This window comes from Pholis gunnellus (genome assembly GCF_910591455.1).
Source record: "Pholis gunnellus genome assembly, chromosome: 6".
Classification (NCBI taxonomy): domain Eukaryota; kingdom Metazoa; phylum Chordata; class Actinopteri; order Perciformes; family Pholidae; genus Pholis; species Pholis gunnellus.
The window spans coordinates 12553812-12574879 of NC_136532.1; the positions used below are offsets into that span (position 1 = coordinate 12553812).

A 21068-nucleotide genomic window follows, 5' to 3' on the forward strand; every position below is an offset into this window, starting at 1 on the left:
CAGGAATCTGCCAGACAGTGATGCGTCTGCCAGGAATACTCAGCAACGTGTCCTCTGAGCAACTGTGTATGTAGACGTGTGTGTGTGTGTGTGTGTGTGTGTGTTCTCCACCACCTGAGCTGAGAGACGGGAGAACAGAAGGTCCATCAGACGGAGTCAGATGAGGGGTTCACAGAATACACGGGAGGCCGCTTTGGAGTGTGAGGAGGAGGCAGCGATAAGCGCCTGTAAGCATCTCCCCACCTCCTCTGTCTCTCTCTCAGCCTCAGAACACCCCGTCCTTTCCACCTCCTCTCTCACTTCTACCCTTCCTGTAACCATAGAGACCACCGTTGCCTGAAGAGAGGTTTTCTCCCCGACACGTTTGGTGGTGTTAAATGAGGACGCTGGATGCATGATGTGCACACAAAAGCACACCGCTCAATTTACAGACCCCCCTCCTGAACAGTCCTCATTCAAACTGTTCTCTGTACCTTCGCACCGAAAGAACAGGGTGCGGATGACAATTAAATTACTCAGACACAGTACATGCTCGTCTTAACAGGCTTAGACAAGCAGGCTTTGATTTCGCCTTGACCATCTGCAGCGTTACGCATGCAGATTGTAAAGCCAGTTTTGTTGTAGAGGTTACACAATGTATCCTGTATTGCCATCTGGACCTTTTTGTCTCTCTCACAGTTTCTGTACAGCTCGATTCCTAATGTGTCCCTCCACGTGGCCTGTCCAGGGAGCACAGATCAGTCTTCCTGCTCTCAGAGGCTACATGTACTACAGACGGTCCCCGATCACTGAGTTGAGTTGGTAAGTACCAGCTGTGAGATATTCAGTTCCCTTTATTGAACTTAGTTTTGTCTCCGTTGTGGCAGCCAGGCCCCGTAGCTCCCTCCTCCACCCTTACAGACTCATTCCTGATCACTGACTCATAAAAAAGAAATGCTTTTGACATTAACAGTCACCACATAACACAGGCAATAAGGCGAGCTTCAGGCTGCAGAAGCGCATCGTGATTATTATTGAGATGGCACAGAGCAACAGAAGTGGTGAACTGACGAGGCAAATTCAAATTAGAAGACTGTTGGATGTGCAGCGCAGTGCAGTGCGGCGGTCTGATATATCTGAACTACAATCTGCCTTTGTCCTCACATGACCAACAGATTTGTTTATATAAGGTGTAAGAGCCAAATATGGTGTTGAAAATATCAAGAAATGCAACTGTTATTCTCTGTGTAAACATTGGGAGGCGCTGTACTAATATCCTGGGCTCAGGTATGTAGGTACTGAAATCACTGTCGTCGGGTGTTTCTGACCCTGGAAGGGTTTTGACCGCTGTGGTGGTAAACAGCTTTTGTTGTCATTCTGCAAATGGTGCGTTTGATTGTCGGTGGAAGCAAACAGACTTGGTTTTAGGATCCACGCAAAGCAAAATAAAAAGGAATCTCACTCTAAAAAAAACTTGTCTGTGAAGGTTGTACTTAACGCAACACACATCAATGGTAACGTATGTTGACTTAGGCTTACAACCAGGTCGCTCCTGGGAAAGACACCTCAGTTGCTTACAGTGCTAGCACTCCTTTAACATAAGGTCAGTTATATAAAGTCACTGAACACCGTTCCTCACCATAGTGTCATACTAGCTCCAACAACATGACACTCCAGGTCTCTTAAGCAATACCAACAGCATCAGTAATTTGTATTCCAGTGCACACACCACTTTATAAGGAAGCCAAGTAGTGTGGGCCATTGTAAGTGGTGCTTAGTGGAGCTTCTAGTGCATGTGCTTATTCAGGCTGCCGTCTTTGTGCCCAACAGAAACAGATGAAACAACTGCAGTTTATGGTCAAGACGGTTTAAGTAGCTGAGCAAATTAAAATAACATCTCTTTGGCAGAAACAAGGAAAGCACTTTAGGCGGGACATAAACACAATACTGGCGAATGTCCTCTTACTAAACATGATTACTTCAAACAGGCAGCCATTGTATTCATCTGCATGTGTACAGCATCTACGATTGAGAGATTGTAGCTAGATGCTAGCAACAACAGCTGACTTCAGACATTGAAACCCTGCCCGCCAGCTTTTCTGGTTCAACCCTCCGCCCCATTTTAAGAAGGTACTACTGAATTTATAGGCTTATTAGATATGTCCTTCGACTTTCTCCAAATAATCTATGGACCCTTCAACTTGTTCCGTTAGATTCCACATGCAGGTGTGAAACTCACACCTAGAGCCCAGCATTGAATTCTGCTTCAATAAATATGTGCAACTTCCTGTCAAATCAAGAATAGAACAGAAAGGTTGAAGACCAACAGGCAAAGTTATATAAAGAGCGACAAGGCATAAACATGAGAGAAGAAAGCAAAGTGCGAGTAAAGATTAGAAGTTAGCACATAACATTTCTTATGGCTCCGACTGGTTTCATGACCCTTCATTGAAGATTACCAGTCAGATTACCAGTATTTTTCACAAAATGCACAGCGAGCTCTGGCGAACAGTCCTCGCTGATGAGACATGTGGCTCTTGCTGATAAAAAAAAGCAATAGCCATTCAATGTCACTACTTGGAAACTTTGTGCTCCAGAAAGATTTTCTCTGTACAGAACAGAGGTCAACTGTCACTGTATTTGCCGCAGTCAAGACAAACGTCCTCTTGGATCTCCAGCAGTTTCAGGTTCAGTTATGGTTAACGGATAATGTGTAGGTATCTGAGGTCAGGGTATAGGAGGTTGGCCAACAGGGCCAGCAGTCGCGGTCCATCTCTGAGACAGTGTCCTGGGTAGCGGATGAACTGGACGGCTTTATTCACAGATTCCTCTAACTCTGCGTACTGCTTATTGCTGGGCATGGCCTCCAACACCCCCAACATCTGCATCCACAGAAAACACGAGCAACAAACGTTTTAGGAGATGACCGCAGACGGGAAAATAAAAACATTGTAATTGCAGTTTTTGGTGCATACCTGCTGTGCTTTCGCAGAGAGCTGCAAGTCACTGGTGGGTTGGAGTCGAAGCTCGGTCTCTGATGGCATCTGGATCGACAGGAATGCTCCCAGACAGCGCACCACCACCCTGAACCTAGATGTGCAGTGGACATGAATTAACAGGAGGGTTATCAACAACGACAAATACATATTTTACTGTTTTCTCTCAGTGTTTTCATTAGCTACTAAAATGCATGCGAGCTTACCTATTAGAAACAGGAGACCTCTTCCCCAGGCCGATTGCTCCTAACAATCCAGAGTTCAGTCTTTCTTCTCCCAGCTGAAGCAGCCTGGTTTGCAACCTCAGCAGACCCATGACGACTCCTGACACTTCAGTCTGTCCCGCCTGCGGCTTCAGCTGCTCCGCTGACAGACTCAGCGCTTTGTGCCACCACAGAAACAGCTTGGCTTCATCCCCTGGACCACTGGACACACAAACGCACACATACTGACATGCTAAATGGACTTTTAAAACCCTTAACAAGCAACTAAACGAGAGATCGAGGGGTCAAACCTGGGGAACACTTGATTGGTCCATGTGTTAATTAAAGCCAGAGTCCTCCTCTCATTGGCTGCTGTGTATTCAGAGTTGAGGCGCTGCAGGATGAAGGCGTAGAGCGTCAGGAAGCTGCCCCCTGATTGGCTCTCAGAGAGGAAGTCATCCACTGTGAGCTCAGGCACCTGCAGCGAAGCCAACACAGGACCCCAACCTACAGACTCCTCCTCAGCTGAAACAAATACACAGACAGTGGGAAAAAAATACTAACTAACTACTTTTGGGAAAAATTGGTCAACTTGCAACTTGTATAAAGAGAAGACCGACAAACAAAAACTCTAGATTTAAAGGTCTATCTTATGTAAGACAGTCTTATGTAAGAAAATGTACAGCATACTAACATGTACATGGGTATGCATGTGCACAGGAGAGATATCTACTAGAGGAGAATGCTTTATGACTTTTCTCTTACTGTAACAGTGAGCAGTAAACCGTACAAGCTTTCCCAAAAAAAGTAGTGTCAGATCTCAGTTAAATAAAGCTGTTACTTTGGTTACCGTGGTTGAAGTACGCTGTAATGCACGCCTCCATGATCCTCGTCATGTGCCGCACTGACGCAAGACAGCGGGAGCAAGCTGTGAGGAGAGGCAGGATAGGGAAGCCCCTCCCCTTCCTGTCCAGCCAGGTAATGACATGAGCGGCAAGCGCCTCGCCTGTTGAGACGCCGACCCCATTCAGCAAAGCCAGAGCTTCGCTGAACAGACCGCAGAACGCCATGTGCCTCTGCTCCAAACCCGTCTCTGTAGAAGGAGAAAAGGAGGAGGTGCAAACAAAGTGATGAAAGGATTCATTACTGATGATGGTTGATGATGTTGGGGGAAGACGATGAGGACGACTCGCCTGGTGGGTTGAATGTGACGACGCTCTCCAGAAGAGACTCCAGCTGAGCCTCCAGGCTGCTGAGGCTGATGCTGCCTCCCTGCTCCAGAGTCACCAAAGACTGCACACACCAGCACACATGCGCTCCAGCCTTCAGCGTCTCCTCCTGAAGGAAAGTAACACAGATTATAGTGTTTGTTTGGGGGCAATGCTGTACAGAGATAGATGCATAAATATATGCGTTACTTTCTCATTTAGAATATATTGTGCATATTCCGAGTATGTGTCCCCAAACTAAGAGCTCCTGTCCCCCAAAACTGTTTAATTGTTAAGAGTACAATTCAGGTATCAAGCATCACATCACCTATTTATTATTACTGTTAACATGCAGTTTCTCTGATTCAAAAAAGAGGTTTTGACTGATTCTTAAAGTAAAATATGTCGTAATGTTACCAACTAGTAAGCAGCATCTCGTTTCCACATCTTTTCATTCATATTTTAGCTGTTATCAGTTGTACCTACAGTATGTTTGACAGAAAGTCTATTTTTAGGGATGGAGTTGAAATACACAATGAGAAAATACATTGCTGGATCTGTGTACAGTCAAGCTTAGAAGTGCATTTTGCCACTTTGGAACATTATCAAGTGGTGTAGAAAATTGCCTTGTGCTGCTCTACGTCAACAGCAACTGTAAGGACTTGAGTGATAAATTTATGTAATTTGGCTGAGTGATATAGAGCTGACAAAGAAAACTGAATTGTTTCAGTCTAAATTTAATACGGATGTTCCAAGCCTCCCACTTTAACACAAGATGTATCTGCCTGGGGCAGAGTAGATGCAGATAAAAGAGATGCAATAATCTTTATATTTCTCAACATAAGGCCTCCTCTGTAAAATACAGCCATTCAACAGCAATCAATCTGTATCACGTATCTCCATCCACCCTGTGAATGAACTTTCATGAAATCTCTGCTGTAAGATGATATATTACATGTATACGAAATCATCAGAGTATGTTTTGTCATATATTGCTGGGCTTGAAACCTCGACTGGGCTGCCACCTACTACATACAGAGCTTAAATGTAGGAGATTATCCAACTTTAAAGTACTGTAGCTATGATAACTCAATTTAGACCTTAAGAGGTTTATGATGCCTTCATAAATCTGGGATTTGACTTGTAAAACAAACAGGTTTGTATTGTCCCACCCTGTGAGGAACGTCTTGAGGGAGGGGCCGGAGCCCAGCAGCACTACGCAGAGATTTCAACAGCAGCTGAAGCACAGAATCAGCACTGAGCAGCAAGGAGGGCGGGTAGTGGGTGCCGACATATCCCAGAATGCCCTGGTATGAGGACAGGTCCAGTTGGTGCCAGGGCAGAGACGTGGATTGGACCAACAGACTGAGTAGAGGGGAGTCCTGGAGGTTGAGGAGGAGATAAATGAAGAATGAAAGAAGGAGGGACAAGAGGACCGACCGTGATGGGAAACCAAAATAATCTGGACTTACCTGCTGACTCAGGATTTGTTCCTCCTTTGCCAAAAAAACTAGCATGTATAGTAGATAGACTAACATGGTGTGTGTCTCCTTCTGAGTACCCGTGTCCTGTAGCGTTGGGTATGTTGTCAGGGTGGGAGGCGTTTGTAAGTGGTCACTTAGGACACTGACCCAGTTGACTTCACATAACATTTCTCCCAGGAAGAGGAAGCAACTTTTGGGACTTCCTCTCTCCACCTGCAGGCACAGGAAGGAGAGAAAATGATCAAAAATCCACCCTGAATACAGAACTAGAAAACAAATCCAACTTATTGTATCTTAATAGACTGTGCTCAGAATATTTATTACTTCTGGCTATTTGTTTGAATCTGAATATCCTAAGTAGAAATACATATTTGGATGGGATACATGTGAAAATAACATATTGGTAAATGTTACAATGGTTTCTTTTTTGGTAAGTTTTCCCATTCATGGATAAGCAATAATAAGAAGTATTTTTGTTTTAGTTACTTTACATGTTTAAAACTGTGTAGCTTCTGAACAGCAGCCTCCAAAGATCCATGTGTCTCGAGAGAGACTGGAGCTTGTTTCCAGGAACAGAGAATTCAAGCTAATAATAGGAGACTGCGGTCTCAAATTAACAAGCTCCCCTGCGTCATGCATGTCTCGACCAGTGTGCAGTGTTGGGGGTCAGGGGGTTGGGAGTCGGAGAGCAGAGTGTCTCACATTGAATAGCTGCTCCATTAGCTGAGTGTCGGGGTGCAGGTGTCTCCAGGGCAGGCTGCGGAGGTGTGTGTGGTACAGGTAGAGAAGGTACTCGGGTGTATGGTGAGAGGTGCAGCTCTCACAGTAGTGCATCATACACAGCCACAGTGCACCTCTCTGGCCGGGGAGCAGACGATCTGAAACATACACACAGACAAAGTTTTAAATAACTAACAGTGCAGACGATAAAAAGAGTAGCAGCACTTACAAACACTCACTCCTGTGTGAACAAAGGACTGCTGGGTACCCACCTCTGAACTTGTGATACAGTGCGTCAGTGAGTTTAGCATACAGGCCAACCAGACATCCTGCCGCACTCGCGTCTGTCTCCAGCCAGGGGTAGCACTTGAGGTTACTGAGACAAAGAGACACCGATATTGACATCTTCTTTGTTTTTCCTTTCCCTGGAAAGCACTAAACTGCTCTCTACATGTATCAACCAGAAGAATCACAGTACAAACCTCTGGCCACATCAGAGACTTCATTGTGACTTCAAGCTCTAACTAACTAAATATCTAATGTGGTCTTTTAGTTCATTTTGTGTGTAATGTATAGTGTCCTTCAGAGATAAAAAAAAAATGAAAATCTCACTCATATTCATCTACTATCTACCCAGAAAAAAGGGAGAAAGATTACATGAAAAAACTTGTGGAATGTGAATATTTTTGATCCTCTGTCCTCTCTGGAGTCTGACATCTGTGCTCACATCTGCCTCACTGACAACAGTTCCCCATCATCTAAAACCAAAGGCTGCCCGAGAGCAGAGGGTGTGTGATGCTTACCCGCCATCATCAGTGTCCAGAGGAAAGATCCAAGGCTTAAATAACTTCACAATCTTACTGTGCAGGTCCTGCAGAGCTGTGAGAGTGCAAGATAAAAGTCACTTTCATACTGACAGGAACAACAAAGCATATTCCCAAATCAGCTGAATTATATTAATGATGAAGTATTACGGTCCTCAACATGTGCTGACAATTGGCGGTTACCTTTCATTGTTTTGCCGCTGCCCACTGACTCTCTGGCACAGCCGCTGAGCTGCACGTTGATGAGACAATCAGTCAAATGTTCCCAGAAGGAAACCACCTCACTGATGTAGGGAGTCCAGGCTGAGTAGAGGCCAAAACTACGGAGGTCGGGCTTACTGAGACGACTCCGCAGGAAGTAATCACTCAGCCAATCAACCGTCTCATCCACCTGTTGGAAACCAATCAAATCACATCACACAGCCTTGTTGGATTAATAATTCATCTTTAGGCATCATATCATTTAGTGAGACAGATGGGATGACATTTAGCAACAATCTGTACAGTAATACCAACATTAGTTACCTGCTGAGGGGAGAGGCTGATGGAGGCTCTGTAGGGAGAAGCTGGGGATGCGACAGCACGGCCAGAGACATCAGTGGTGTTGAGTGCTTGTTCCGTTTTGCTTTTGGTGTTGCGGGATGGAGGTAAGCAGCCCAGCACTCGCAGAGTCACCTTCCAGCAATCAGGACTCAGTAACTGGTTTGAGGAGCCTGGTGTGGTTAAGAAATGGCTTTAGTTTGTTGAAGAAGTTGTAAATCAAACATCTAAATCCAATATTCTTGAAATAAAAATACTATATAAAGATCTTAGATCTCTGATTTTGCATTCTTGGCTACTTGGACCTAAACAAAAATGTACATACGTGTAAACCATTATCCAACCAATATCTGATTCAGTAGCTTGATGGAATGATTCAGCTAACTTTAGTTATGTTAATTAATTAATTAAATCTTTTATTGTTCGGAAGATGAGTAGGAGTATGAATGTGTTTTGATGAATCACTTGAATGAGCAACAAGAGGACTGATTGCTTCTAATTGTATTACCAGCCAGGAACGAAAAATGAAAAGCTGTGTGTAGTCCAATGTGGACACACACACACACACTTACTGGTCATAAGCAGACGCAAGCAGTCACTGTAGTGATCGGGGAAATGGTGGCGTAAAAGCCAGGTCCAGTGTTTGGTGAAAAGGTGAAACGGTATGAGAAGTTCCGGCTCAGGGTCTCGGCCGCAGACACAGAGAGCTCCGTGGACCAACTCCAGCAGACGGGTTCTCTCCGAAAACACAGGATGGGCTTCATTCAGCCACTGAGACAAATCAAACTGGACAGGGAGAGGCAGAAGTGGTTTACTCTAACTGTACTGCTTTAGGTATTTATCATATTTCTTCACTGTGTTGCATTTGTGTCTCGGCCAACCTTTGTGAGCAGCATGAAAATGACATCAGCGCTGTCAAGGTGCAAGGATGTCACCACGTCTTGGTAGAGAGAGACGAGCTGATTGGGTGCTGAATTGGGGGTGAAGAAGGGGGAAATGAGAGGGCAAAGGCGCCTCTGCCCCAGGATTGTCTTCAGGACACGACCACATTCCTCTGCATTTCCCTGGATAAACACCTGGACACAGAACAAGAGCACAATGCAATTCAAGGAAGCGTTAAAGGAGACTAACAAGAGAGTGAACAGCTGTGTCCTATTTAATCCCTAAAGCAGCAGTTTTTCTGAATCAAGTAGGGTCAACAATCTAACCCATAAACATTTACTCAGTGCTTGATATAAATCTTGTACTGCCATGTGTGTGTGTGTGTGTATGCGCACCTGTCCCAGTATCTCCACACACGAGGAGAGGTACTGGCGTGTTGGGGGATGTCGCAGTGTGTCTTCACACACAAAGGAGACCAACCGGTAGAAGGCAGACACCCCAACATGCTGCACGGCCGGGGATTTCTGTGCCTTGTATATATTCACCAGAGCCCTGGGCACAAAAACATGCATCAGTCAAAATGTATTGTGATGTAGTTCATGTTTTTTTTTTTAAGTAGCACCCTCTGTTTGTACTGACGTAATAAAGTTCTCAGTGTGGACAGCAGCCTGGGCCAGGCTTTGAGGTGGAGGAGCCATGGCGTCGGCTTGAAGCTTCTTGACGTCCCTGCGCAGTGACGTTATCTGAGTCTGCACTGCTTCCTGCCTCTGGACACGCTCACACTACGCAGTAACAGAGACCACACACAAACACATTAATATATCACAGCAAATACACTATAAATGTATATACATTATGTTAAAAAACGTGGCTAGTGGCTGGTTTAGTGGTCTTACCGTGACAGTGATGTTTGCGGGTCCCTGGCACGGCTGCCCTCCCTTCCCTTTACACTCCAGGGCCATGGTCACTTGCTCTGGTTGGTTCTTATACAGTAGAGGAAGGCTCTCCAGCAGCTCCTGCTCCATCGCCACCTGCTGGGCTTCGCGTGCAACTGCAATACTGACACCAAGATGAACAAAATTGTTGTTTTGGTGTGTGGATTGAGTACAAACGAGTGTGTGCATTTCTGTGAATGCATGTGTGCCACTGATTATGAGGAAATGTTTTAATGTTTGTGTGAACTCCATGTACCTGGCCTGCTCCTGCAGGATGCTGAGGTCCTTCTGCAGCAGTTCAGCAGCAGCTTTAGAGTCTGAAAGGCAGGTGGTGGGGACTTCAACTACTGGCGCCTTCTGCTGCCGCAGCTCTGGAGCTGGACGGGGGACTGGATGCTTCTGCAGGTTGGATAGGATACGATCCCTTGCTGCACACGGAGAGACACAAGCACAACATTGAAACTAGTAACTACTAAAAATAGTTTAAAATGGTTCACTTTTCCATTTACCACTGCATGTCTGCAGAAGTTAACCATTTTGTAATCTTTTGGATCTAGTATCAATTTTGGTTCAGTACCATTGTTGAGGCTGGTGTAGTCCGTGAAGCCGGGGTTTTGAACTTGCAAGAAGATTGGCTCACTCTGCACCTTTTCCCACAGAGACAGAACCTCTCTCTCATCATACTGCAGACGCTCCTGGTCCACATACTCCAGCCACAGTTCCTACAGCAAAACATGACGACACAAATTCAAACGCAAGATCTACTTGATGTACCACTCCACAACGAGATTTGACTAGCCTGTTACAGTTACTGTTTTCATTCATAAATGTAAGCACACATAAAGATAAACCCACCTGCTGTCGCTGCATGACCTGTGCCAGTCGGTGTGGCTCATACTCGGGAGGAAGAGAAGGAAGGTATACTTCCTGCTTCTGCAGAGTCTCATCATCCAACCAGACAGCAAATACACCAAACAACCTGTATGCAACCAAAGAGCGGAGATCTGAGAGCCTGTTACCACACTAATGGCTGCTACTACCTGCCAAACAGCAAGGAGGAATGTATTGGAGTGCACACATAAAGCATTAGTGACCTACCTGACCAGCTCTGTGTGTAGCTGAGGAGAGGTGAGGTAAGGGGGGCGGGGATTTTCGGGGCTTTCGTCGCCCTGGCTGTCTGATGAAGGGGTGTGTAGTGGGGGCACCCTGAGGGCCTGGCTGGCAGCATGGTGGAAGTCAGACACCTCCTGTATTCTCTGTCTCAGGTTACTGAGTAAAGCAGCCTGAGAAGAGGCGTGGAAGAACCTTCTGCCGATACATCCACCTGCAACCAGCCTGGTGGACGACACAACGAGAGACAAGGAGCCTTCACATGGATTCTGCTTTATTCCTGGTTTGTCTGGCTAGGATAGTACTGTGTGTGTGTGTGTGTGTGTACGCATCGTACCCATACTCAGGTCCTGGTTGTCTGAAGTAGAGCTGTAGGAACTTCTGCCAGACCAGGGGAAGGAGGGGGTGGTCAGGAGGCGTTGCTAAGGCCTGACACGCCCAGCGGTACACCTGCAGTCGCTGCAGAGATGGTGCTACCGGCAACTTGAGCCTCAGCTGGGCCTTCTGGCTCAGACACAGACACACTGTTAACACCATCTACATACAGCAGTACATTAACCAGCAGTAGACCAGACTGCTAAACACTCACTATGGCACTGACCTTTGATTTTGTAATTACTCCGTTTATGTTTAGTTACAACTCATCTCACAAATATTGGATTACGCTGATGTTGTATACCAGGCAGCATCCAACACTAATCTTCTAAGTCTTAATATAGTTTATAATAGGCTATGCAGATTTGTTCTTGTCTGTTCTTACATAACACATTTTGTACAACGTATGACATTGTGACCGGACATTTTGACATGTCATTGCAGGGTAAACACTATAATTATGTCCCTGCTCCATTTAGGCCCTGGTATTGTGCTGGTTGGCTCTCTGAAATGGTTGTGACATAATAAATATAACAAGACCATAATTACTTTTATTGCTATGTCATGTCATAAAGGCTACTGTTCAAGTTCTCCAGTCTTAGATAAGATTCAAGTTGCAGCTTTCTGAACCATTTGAAGACTTTTATTTTTCGCTGTGAGCATAAATATGTAGAGAAAAGCCAGAGTCTGTCTGTGTGTGTGTCAAACCGCACTAAACAGTTAATTTCAATCACCTGCGTCTGTCTAGCAGCAATCAAAGGTTGCCATGGTGATGTTAACTGCTTAGTGACGCCTTGTCAGCCCTGCTTCTGAGTCAAAACCACAACTCCCATCGCTTACATTTTAGTAGGAGTTGGAGTTGGGACGCTCTGATGAACAAACACACTGTGTGAAATGTGTGTGTGTAGTGTCAAAAATGTAAACAGAAGAAAAAGAAGAAGTTTAAGAATAAAGATTTGGATCACAAAAGGCCATTAAAAACATTAATTGTGCTGCCATTCTATCCAGTGCGTCACAGTCATTCCAGTGAGCCAACGTGCACAATACCAGCATCATTAACATGCTCTCCTCCACTAACTGTGTACTGTATTGTGAAACCTTTTTCTAAAGGCTACATTTATGTTCAATATTTCCAACGTTGTGCCTGTATACCTTTAAGGCTTGTTCTGGGGAAATGTTGGGCTCTGACAAGAGCTCTTGTTCAACACAGCGTCTCAGCTGAGAATCCTCCTCAAACACGCCCTCCATGTTCAGCACCAGCCAGGCGAACCACACCTACAAAACACACAGACAACACCTTCACTGATACGATCAGGAGCACTCGCACGTGTCGCTGGTGCTGTCGAGACCCTTACCTCCGCACTCAGGGATTGGCCCTCTATGAAGGAGGGCGTGGCACTTCCAGCGATCCAGCCAACCAGAGAGGAGAGCAAACCTCGATCTCCATGGTAACCCAAGGCATTCTGCATGACGTAGGAAAATGTTTAAATTTACAGCTATTATTGGTGACACTGTGCTTATTCAGTGGTCCTAGCTCACTGGGGTTTTCCTGATGGAAACATTTTAAAAAGGTGATTCATTGTTAGTATAACTTCAGAATATAATCACTAATGATCAGTTGATCACAGTATGAAGAACACTAAACACTAAACTTCACAGCTTAATGGGTTTAAGGTGCTTGTTCAGCATCCCTCACCACCAAGCTCCTGCTCCTACTGTAATGTGCAACCCATTAATGTTAAAGTCATGTTTATCTTTACTAACTGAAGGCAGTTTGCAGTGCTAAATTCAGCATCTGCACCTGTGAGACCTAAAGAGTCCATGAATAATACAAACATGTAACATGACTGAGTTAAATACCTTGTGCTGTTGGTACAGAAGTTTCTGCACACATTCCTCCTGAATGCGTTTGAATGCTGCACAGCAGATCTGATCCATGAGGAACAGGACTGTTTTGTCCCGGTACCACAAGTTCTGCTGAGTCAAAATCCCCACCCAAAACTCCAGCACCGCCGCAGCACCGACACGACCGGGCTGTGAGCTCTCCACCACGTGGCTCTGGAAGATACAACACACATATTTGTACATGTACTCTAAAAAACAAAACAACTTCATCTCATTTCGCAAGATGGTTTTGATTAAAAATTGAAGCCAGAATTTCTTTTTTCTTGAGTAAATGTTGAGAGATTAAAACCTATATCATGCGGTTTATCAACATTGTTTCTAGGTAAAATGTCAATGCTTCTCCTTTTGAAGACACCTACATACACAAACAATGTAAAGACTTTGCTGTCTGTTTCTTAACCTGCTATTTGTTATGGTAATATTCCACCTTTTTTTTAACTATTACAAAAATCCTGAATTTTAACTATTTTCTGTGATGGCTGAACACTAGAAATACATCTTTACATAAAAGCTTGTTGTGACGGACCTGAATGACGCTGTTCAGATGTCGGACAACGTCTCCATAGGCGGTTCCTGTAAGCAGCGGTGCGACCCGGTGAGTGACCTGCTGCGTCACACCTTGAGGACACACGCTGTCGTACTGCAAGAACAACTGGATACAACTTACAAACCTGCAATAAACAGAGGGACGACAGTAGAGGTGAGGATAATTTAAGTGGCGGCAATGAGGTGGCTGCTACAATAAATATGTGTTATGGGCTGTGTGTGTGATGCGTCTTTCTTACTGAGCGTTGTTGAGCAGGTAGAAGCTGAGAGGGTAGGTTGGGGGGAGGATGTTGTCCAGAAGATGCACAGCAGCTCTCAGGTGGCGAGATTGTATCAGAGTCTTCAACAACCCGACGCCATCAGTGCAAAAGTGCTCAAGACTAGAAAAACGCAGGAGACGAACTCAATTCAAACTAGAATGTAGAAATACTAGACAAGTACGAGGCAGCGTGTGAGTGAGTACAAACCTATGCCCCACTGTCGTCATGGCCATGGACAGGTAGCATCCAATAGGGATGCCTGCTTTTACAGCCCTGATAACAGAGTGCATGCTGGGAGAGTGCGTGAGCTCTGGAGGAGGGTTGGACGCCAAAGCGGGGACCGACCAGGCCCCTTTAGGGTTCTGGGCGTTGCCGTGGAGCTTCAGCCTCAGCAACAGTTGCCAAGCCCATTGACTAAAGGACGCTTCAGGAGACACGCCCAGACGAAGGACACTGGCAAGGTAAGACACCTGAAGGGAGAAGGTAAGAGAGGGAGAGAGAAAGATGGAACAACAAGCCACGGTGGTGTGAACATCTGTAAACATCTGTGAGCAGAGAGGTTCATCACCTGTTTGATTCCCTCTGATATGAGGCCACTGTACGGTTTGTCGGTGAGGTACTTTTGATAGGCTTCAGCAACCAGCAGAGCCACCTCACTGTGGAGGGATGACGACAAGGCCAAGGAGCCATCCTGCAAGAAGAAACCGGTTTACCTACAAGCGCCTAAACAGCACTCATCGTATCTGGACACATACTTCTGAATGAATCAGTGACTACCTGAGTGTAACCCCAGTTAAGACCCTCCAGTATGACGCAGGCCAGCCGGTTCTCCACAGCAGACAGAGGATGTTGGAGCAGCCAGGCTCCGATCACACATATTTCCTCTGGCCGTGGGCGCCACAGACTCAAAGGCAGCTCTTTGCACAAGTACAGAGCCACCTAACACACACATTAACACGCATGTTCACACAACACAGACAAGACAAAGTCAGAGCTGAATGACAAATAAGATATTTTCCTCTCAACGTAGACACCCGCATGCTGTTAAGACTTTATTGAATAGCAATACTAACCATTCCCACAGCTTGTATGGTCTCTCTCAGTCTCTCCAGGAGCACAGAGATGACGTAGGGGTGGGCTGTTGCAATGGCAGCCAGCAGCTCTCTCCCCACCTTAGAGTAAGTTTCTCTGGTCGTCACACTCACATAAGACACCTGCAGCACAGATAAGAAGAGATGTAAACGAACAAGGTACTGTATGTTTTCTAACCAAAAGGACCAGGGTGATGAATCTTTTAAAAATGTAAAACTATGTTTCCTCTTTGCTTTTCTCCTATTTTTACATTGGTTACCTTTGGTCATATACATGAAAAACACAGTATATATAGTATCTGAGTAATTCAGTGGTTTTGTTTGACATCAAAATTACTCCACATCTTTACTTCTAGTGTTTCCTTCTGCAACTCATACCTGGTACATCAGCAGGGTTATGGTTGTGATGAACGCGGGGTCAGAGTTTTGAGTCGGTGTGGCCATGTGTGCTAGTGCGGTGAGGAGGGAGATGCCATCAGAGCTGTTCTCTTCACAAAGCCAGTGCTCAAACCTCTCCTGGTGCTCTGGGTCTGTAACAGACACAATAAAATGAAATATGACGATGGCAAATGTCAACATCAGACTGAGAAGAATAACGCTTTTTTTTAGCCTGGTTTTAAAATCTTAACGCAATAGATCTGCCAAATGTCTTGGAAATTGAGTTTAAGTCGTTTGAGAAAAGTTTTTTAAAACGTCCTTCAAAATTGTGCAATACATTCAGTTTCCAATATGACGATGACACCATGGGGCCACATCGAAGCGTCACTAGAATGCCCATGCCAGTGTTTTCTTTAGGATTTGAAAGACAATATTTCGTGCAGGTCAGAAGCATATACTGGTACCTCTAAGAGCCTGAATGCAGGAGCGTGTGTCGGTAGCAGTGCCGAGTGTTTCCGGTCCTGCTGTCTCTGCGCTCTGCATAACATGAAGGACCCTCCACAGCATAGAGCTGGACAGAGTCCCATATGGCATCTCTGACATAAACAACCAAATTCCCAACCTGTAAGAGACGACCACAGAAAATAAATGTAAACTCATAAAATAAATAATTTCCAGTTCAAATGGAAACTTGAGGCCAACTCCTCACCGTTTGTTTCTGAGTACATGTAACACAGCTCTGAGGAAGAGATTGTCATATTCCAGCTGCAGTATGTCCAAAGAGAAAGAGTGTGCATGAGAGCCGGATCCACCAGCACCAGCTACACTCACATACTGGGCCCAGTGATCACTGACATAACACACTGTCATTCTGAGGAAGAAGAGAGGAGACAGCAGTATGAATATTTAATGTTATGTACTGTATGTATACTTTGACTGTATATTACTGGTGCACCGACCGTATGATGTGTCCTATTCGTTTAACTAGCTGTCTGTATCGTGCTCTGTTGTAGGTTTGAAGACCAAGAGCCAGAATTTCAATGAGTGAGGAGGCAAAAGCAAAAACACGCATCATCTTCTGACTGGAACAGGCCTGAGGTTGATACACACCTGGAAGGAAAGCGGTGTGTTAATTAATTCAGTGAGTGATACCAACAGACGGACAGACAGAGAGACAGACTCTCTCACCCTGCTTGCTCATCCCCAGCATGTGTGAATAGAGCTGCTGGAATGGAAACTGGGTCAGCAGGGAGATCAGATCCTCCTCACAGAGCAACAACCAGCTGCTGTCTGGGTCCTCGTCCTAAACACAGACGAGGGAAACGCAGTTAGAGGCTAAATGAACACATGTTGCACTCTTTTAAAAAAGAAAAAGAAAAGTCATAACAGTCTCTATTGTACACCCGTTTCACCTGCTAAAAGTGTTTTCAAGGCAGGATGCAAAGTGGAGGATGCTTTTTTAAATATATAATGTTAACAAACCATTTCATTAAAAAATAAAACAATGTGAAAGATTAAAAAGTATTACATAAGAAGTGAATTACAGTATCTTGAAATGTTACTGTTTTGCTAAATAATGTGTCTCGAACGTTCCCAAAACAAAGTGGTTTCTAAGCAACACATTTGTACTGGCAGCAGACTGATATTTAAAAGTCAAAGGGTTTCATTCAGCTTTGACTCAGCACATCAGAACAAAGACCAGAACATTCTGATTTATACATTCATATTCATAGACTTTTTAACATATCGGTGAAGAAAAACAAAACAGAAAAATAAAACCAAGTTTTTTTTTTACTTTCTGTTGATTAACAGATTTTTTCCTATCCCATATATACCCACAACTGAAATTAACCAGCACTTGAACTTCGTTTTTTTTAGATAATTCTTTGTTTTCAGAAAGAGTTTTGTTTGTTTACTCAAAATGCATTCAGCCACGGCCCGTTCAAACATACCTCCTCGCCCGCTTCATCAACTAGTGTCCAGTTCCCAGACTCCGGTCCAGAAGCTGCGGAGCTCTGGCTCTCACATGGCTTCAGATGTCCCAGAAACTCTGCACGGTGTCTGAGTCAAAACACAGAAGCCACTGGTTAAATATGTCAGGTTGTTAGACCCTGAGAGGATGACCCGGACACTCATGGAAAACCAAAGACTTAAAGCCGGAGTGTAGAGTTCACAGTCAGGGATCAGTAGCTAAAAGATCGCTGATATTTACCTTGCAGGCGACATTAGGACGGCCAGAGCTTGCATAAAGTGCAGCACTCCACAAGTGTTCCCCCAAACTTGGATCTGAGGCAGAAATTGGCAAGACAACTCCAGTCACTATGTACAACCATTAGCCATGACAACACTAAATGATGTCTCTGACTTACCTGAAGGAAGGGTGCAGCCCACTTTCCGACCCCGGCAGGACAGCATAGAAGATGACACAGCAGGTACAGGTGCTCTCCTGAGCCTCCAACAGGCAGCAGGACTGCCACCTGGAGAATTAACCAGAACCATGTAAGTAAACACAACAACACAGCACCCCGACCAATGGAACAAGGAGTAAGAAAAGTGGTACAGAGTGTGTGTGTGTGTGTGTGTGTGTGTGTGTGTGTACCAATCTCTCCAGCCAGAGATGGATGTCTGTCTGGAACTGTGTGTCATCCAGGACTCTACGAGTGAAGCTAAACAGGACACTGATGGCCTCTTTCAAGGGTTGGAGAGAACAAGGCTGTGTTTGGCTGCCAGAACAATCTGAAAACAAAAATACACACAAAGCTGATGTAAGGTATGTACTTAACAGTAGTATTATGCATGAGAGGCGTGTTTGTAGCAGGCCCGTTACGGCCACTCCAGGGCATGTAGAATGTATACGTTTCTCACCTTTCAGTAGACGGTACAAGTATGATTCCACCTGGAGGCGTGACAGCAGAGCAGTGTACGCATGCAGCGCCACCTTCTGATGGAGCAGCTCACTGCGAGCTTCAAACAGTCTCCTCAGCTCAGCCAGCACACTCTGACTGAACTCCGCCTGCTGGAAGCGGTGGTACCCACACACCTTAGACTGATCTGCACACACACCCTGCAGGGAAGGGATTACATTAACAGTGTCATGACAGCAGACGGTTATTAGTTAATAGTTTTATTATATTTCTGCTTTTTGTTTTAACCTCCACACCTGAAGAGTAAGCTGTTCATCTTTGAAGCTCCAGAGACGATTCTGCGTGCTCTTGCAGTCAGAGGACTGTGTATGTAGCAGCGTGTGAGATTGGGTCAGCTGTCTACGGCAGCGCCAGTAATTCTGCAGAAGTTCGGTCAGTTCGTGGTTCTCCTGCCGGGCTAGAGCACAGAACTGGGCTGCACACACTTCAACACCCTCTAACCAAGCTTGCAAACCTCCACCGGGCTCCCAAACACTCAGCTGCTCCAGCGAGAACGGCTGCAGAAGAAAAACATGAGGCGATCTCACGTGTCATACAAACACAACAATCTCAAACATAAATTTTACTTAAATCATCCCATTACAATAACCATAAACAGTTAGCTATGTTGATATTTATTGTGTGAAACTTCAGTTGAATGTACTGACAGATTGAAAAGGCTGCTGAAATGGTGAATCAATGTGCAATTGCATGAGAAAATGAACGTATTTTATCACAAGTCAGCTTGTGAATATTATTTTGCAAACAGCAAATAAATTCTTAATCTTTTAGAAACACTGAGTCAAGCTATAATGTACTACCTTTTAGATGTTGTCGTATTGTTTCAGGGGAAAGTCATTGACAACCTTTCATTACTGAGATGTTCGACAACAACTAAAATGTATGTATAATACACAATATATTTAAACCTATTCATTCTTTTACCATTTGAAAACCCCCACAGCTGTACTCATAATCTAACGTAATGTTACCTCTTGGTCTATGAGATTACCTGCATTTCTGGAGCTGTCTTGGGTAACTCTGGGTAGAGTTTGCTTCTAGAAAGTTCTGCTACAAACTCCACAGGCTGCAAACTTGGGGGGGAAGATTCCTGCTCAGGGAGCGCCAACACTGCAGGTCCCTTTTCCCTATTTTTTACAGCTTCCTCGCAGAGCTGCATCACGGAGCCCTCCTCCAGTGTTGGGAGAGAGGGGTACAGTGCAGGGGCACTCGGGACATTTTGGATCTGAAACTGAGTTAAAACACACGGCTGATTCCACGACTGTTTATCTTTTTCCAACTCTGTGGTCTGTGCTGCAACTTTAAGCTCAGCCCCATGAGCTGCCACTTCACCGTCCTCCTCTTCCTCGTCTTTTGACTCTGTCAGATGCACTGTATCCTGTGAAGTCTGAGGGGACTGTAAAGTCTCAGTTAACACTGACGTGGATAAAGTATGTGAGGTCTGCTGCGTCTCAGAGGGAAGATCTGATGGCTGTGTTGTGGTCTCAGGGCGCTGCTCCTCCACTGGCTCCTGATGTGGCAGACTGAGGGGTATGTCGGTGAAGGCCTCATCACAGACAGCTGAGGGAGCTGTGGCTCTTTTGTCTTCCTCTGCCTGCTTCTGCTTCCTGACCAGCTGAAAACATAAAAACAACAATCAGAGAAAACAACATAACAAGATGTGACAAAGTCTATGTGACTAAAGCGCAAACACTGTGATGAATGATTATTTATGTTTGGATGTTGGGGCCTTTATGTTTGGTTTCCATGTTATGCAGCTTTTTAAGTTTCCTCCTAATTTCTAAAGACACACAAGTATGTTGGATTGTACACTCTAAATAGTCCATGGTTGTGAAAAGGAGTGCTCTTGTTGTCTTGTGATGGACTGGAGAGACATGTCCTGCCTCAAGTGCAACTTGTTGAAATAGTCTTTCCACCTGTGTGACCTCAAAAGAAGAGAATATAGTGTAAAGGACTTGTTTAATCACCTGAGATTTCCCGCTGGTCCTTGCCTTGGTCTTCTTTGGTCTTGCAGCCTCCATCTTTAATGTCTGCTCACATCAGCTTTTCCCACTGCTTAGATCCCCTTGACATACAGCTGACTGAGATGTATCCTGATCAAAACAATGCTGATGAACTGACATCAAACAGTCCTCATATGTAAACTAGATCCACAAAAACAGCAACCATTAGCTGGATTAGCACGCGAGGTCTATATTGTGATAAGCAGCTAGTGGCTGGCTGTGTTGCCAAGATAAACACACGGGTTGTAAACAAAGCGCTGCGTGGAGAAACGTAGCTGTCGGAGGATAGCAAGGCAACAGCTAGCATGTATTTTAGCGTAGACATAACATCTAGGGAACACATGTTTATAAAGAAACCAGTCCCTGCTGATTAAAGTCCATTCCGCTAACGTAAACAACTGAAGACGCTGTGCCAAGGCTAAACTAAGCTAACGCGTAGCTTTCAGCTCGTTACGCTGTCTTTCTCCTAATAAAAAATACCAGCGGCTACGTTTTCCGTATTGTTGCTCACATCGTCTGCTGGTCAGCTGTCATTTGTTGTTTTTGTTCCAGGAACTCCGCAATCGCAGTCACGTGACTACTCCACCTCTCTACGGAAAGTCAGAGAGCCCAAACTGTATGTTACGTACCTCTAATGTACAGTCTACGGCACCTATACGCACGCTGTAAACACAAACAAACACCACACTGGCTTTCTGAACGGTA

General features: G+C 45.0%; 1 protein-coding gene across 4 annotated transcripts; it reads right to left on the bottom strand.

Moving 5' to 3' along the window:
* Positions 1 to 1659: 1659 nt before the first annotated feature.
* epg5 (ectopic P-granules autophagy protein 5 homolog (C. elegans)) lies at positions 1660 to 20824 on the bottom strand. Of its 4 annotated transcripts, none has more exons than XM_079161929.1 (45): positions 20328 to 20824; positions 19352 to 19975; positions 18597 to 18857; positions 18302 to 18500; positions 18036 to 18172; positions 17806 to 17913; positions 17649 to 17722; positions 17389 to 17497; positions 16625 to 16739; positions 16396 to 16546; positions 16146 to 16307; positions 15901 to 16058; positions 15437 to 15588; positions 15041 to 15181; positions 14745 to 14906; positions 14536 to 14658; positions 14175 to 14437; positions 13947 to 14087; positions 13688 to 13832; positions 13117 to 13314; positions 12612 to 12719; positions 12409 to 12531; positions 11219 to 11385; positions 10870 to 11106; positions 10627 to 10750; positions 10349 to 10493; positions 10028 to 10199; positions 9733 to 9895; positions 9476 to 9618; positions 9232 to 9388; positions 8836 to 9030; positions 8527 to 8740; positions 7940 to 8127; positions 7598 to 7805; positions 7394 to 7469; positions 6863 to 6966; positions 6573 to 6748; positions 5859 to 6083; positions 5559 to 5768; positions 4372 to 4516; positions 4029 to 4271; positions 3490 to 3703; positions 3182 to 3400; positions 2955 to 3069; positions 1660 to 2861 (listed from the first exon to the last, which is right to left on the bottom strand). In XM_079161929.1, exons 1-45 carry the CDS (start codon positions 20379 to 20381, stop codon positions 2679 to 2681), a joined length of 7731 nt encoding a protein of 2576 aa, XP_079018055.1. In that variant the 5' UTR covers positions 20382 to 20824; the 3' UTR covers positions 1660 to 2678. The 4 variants fall into 4 exon arrangements, with proteins under 4 accessions (XP_079018055.1, XP_079018054.1, XP_079018053.1 ...); XM_079161928.1 differs by having other exon boundaries at positions 4020 to 4271; XM_079161927.1 differs by having other exon boundaries at positions 18036 to 18500.
* Between the last annotated feature and the right edge of the window lie 244 nt (positions 20825 to 21068).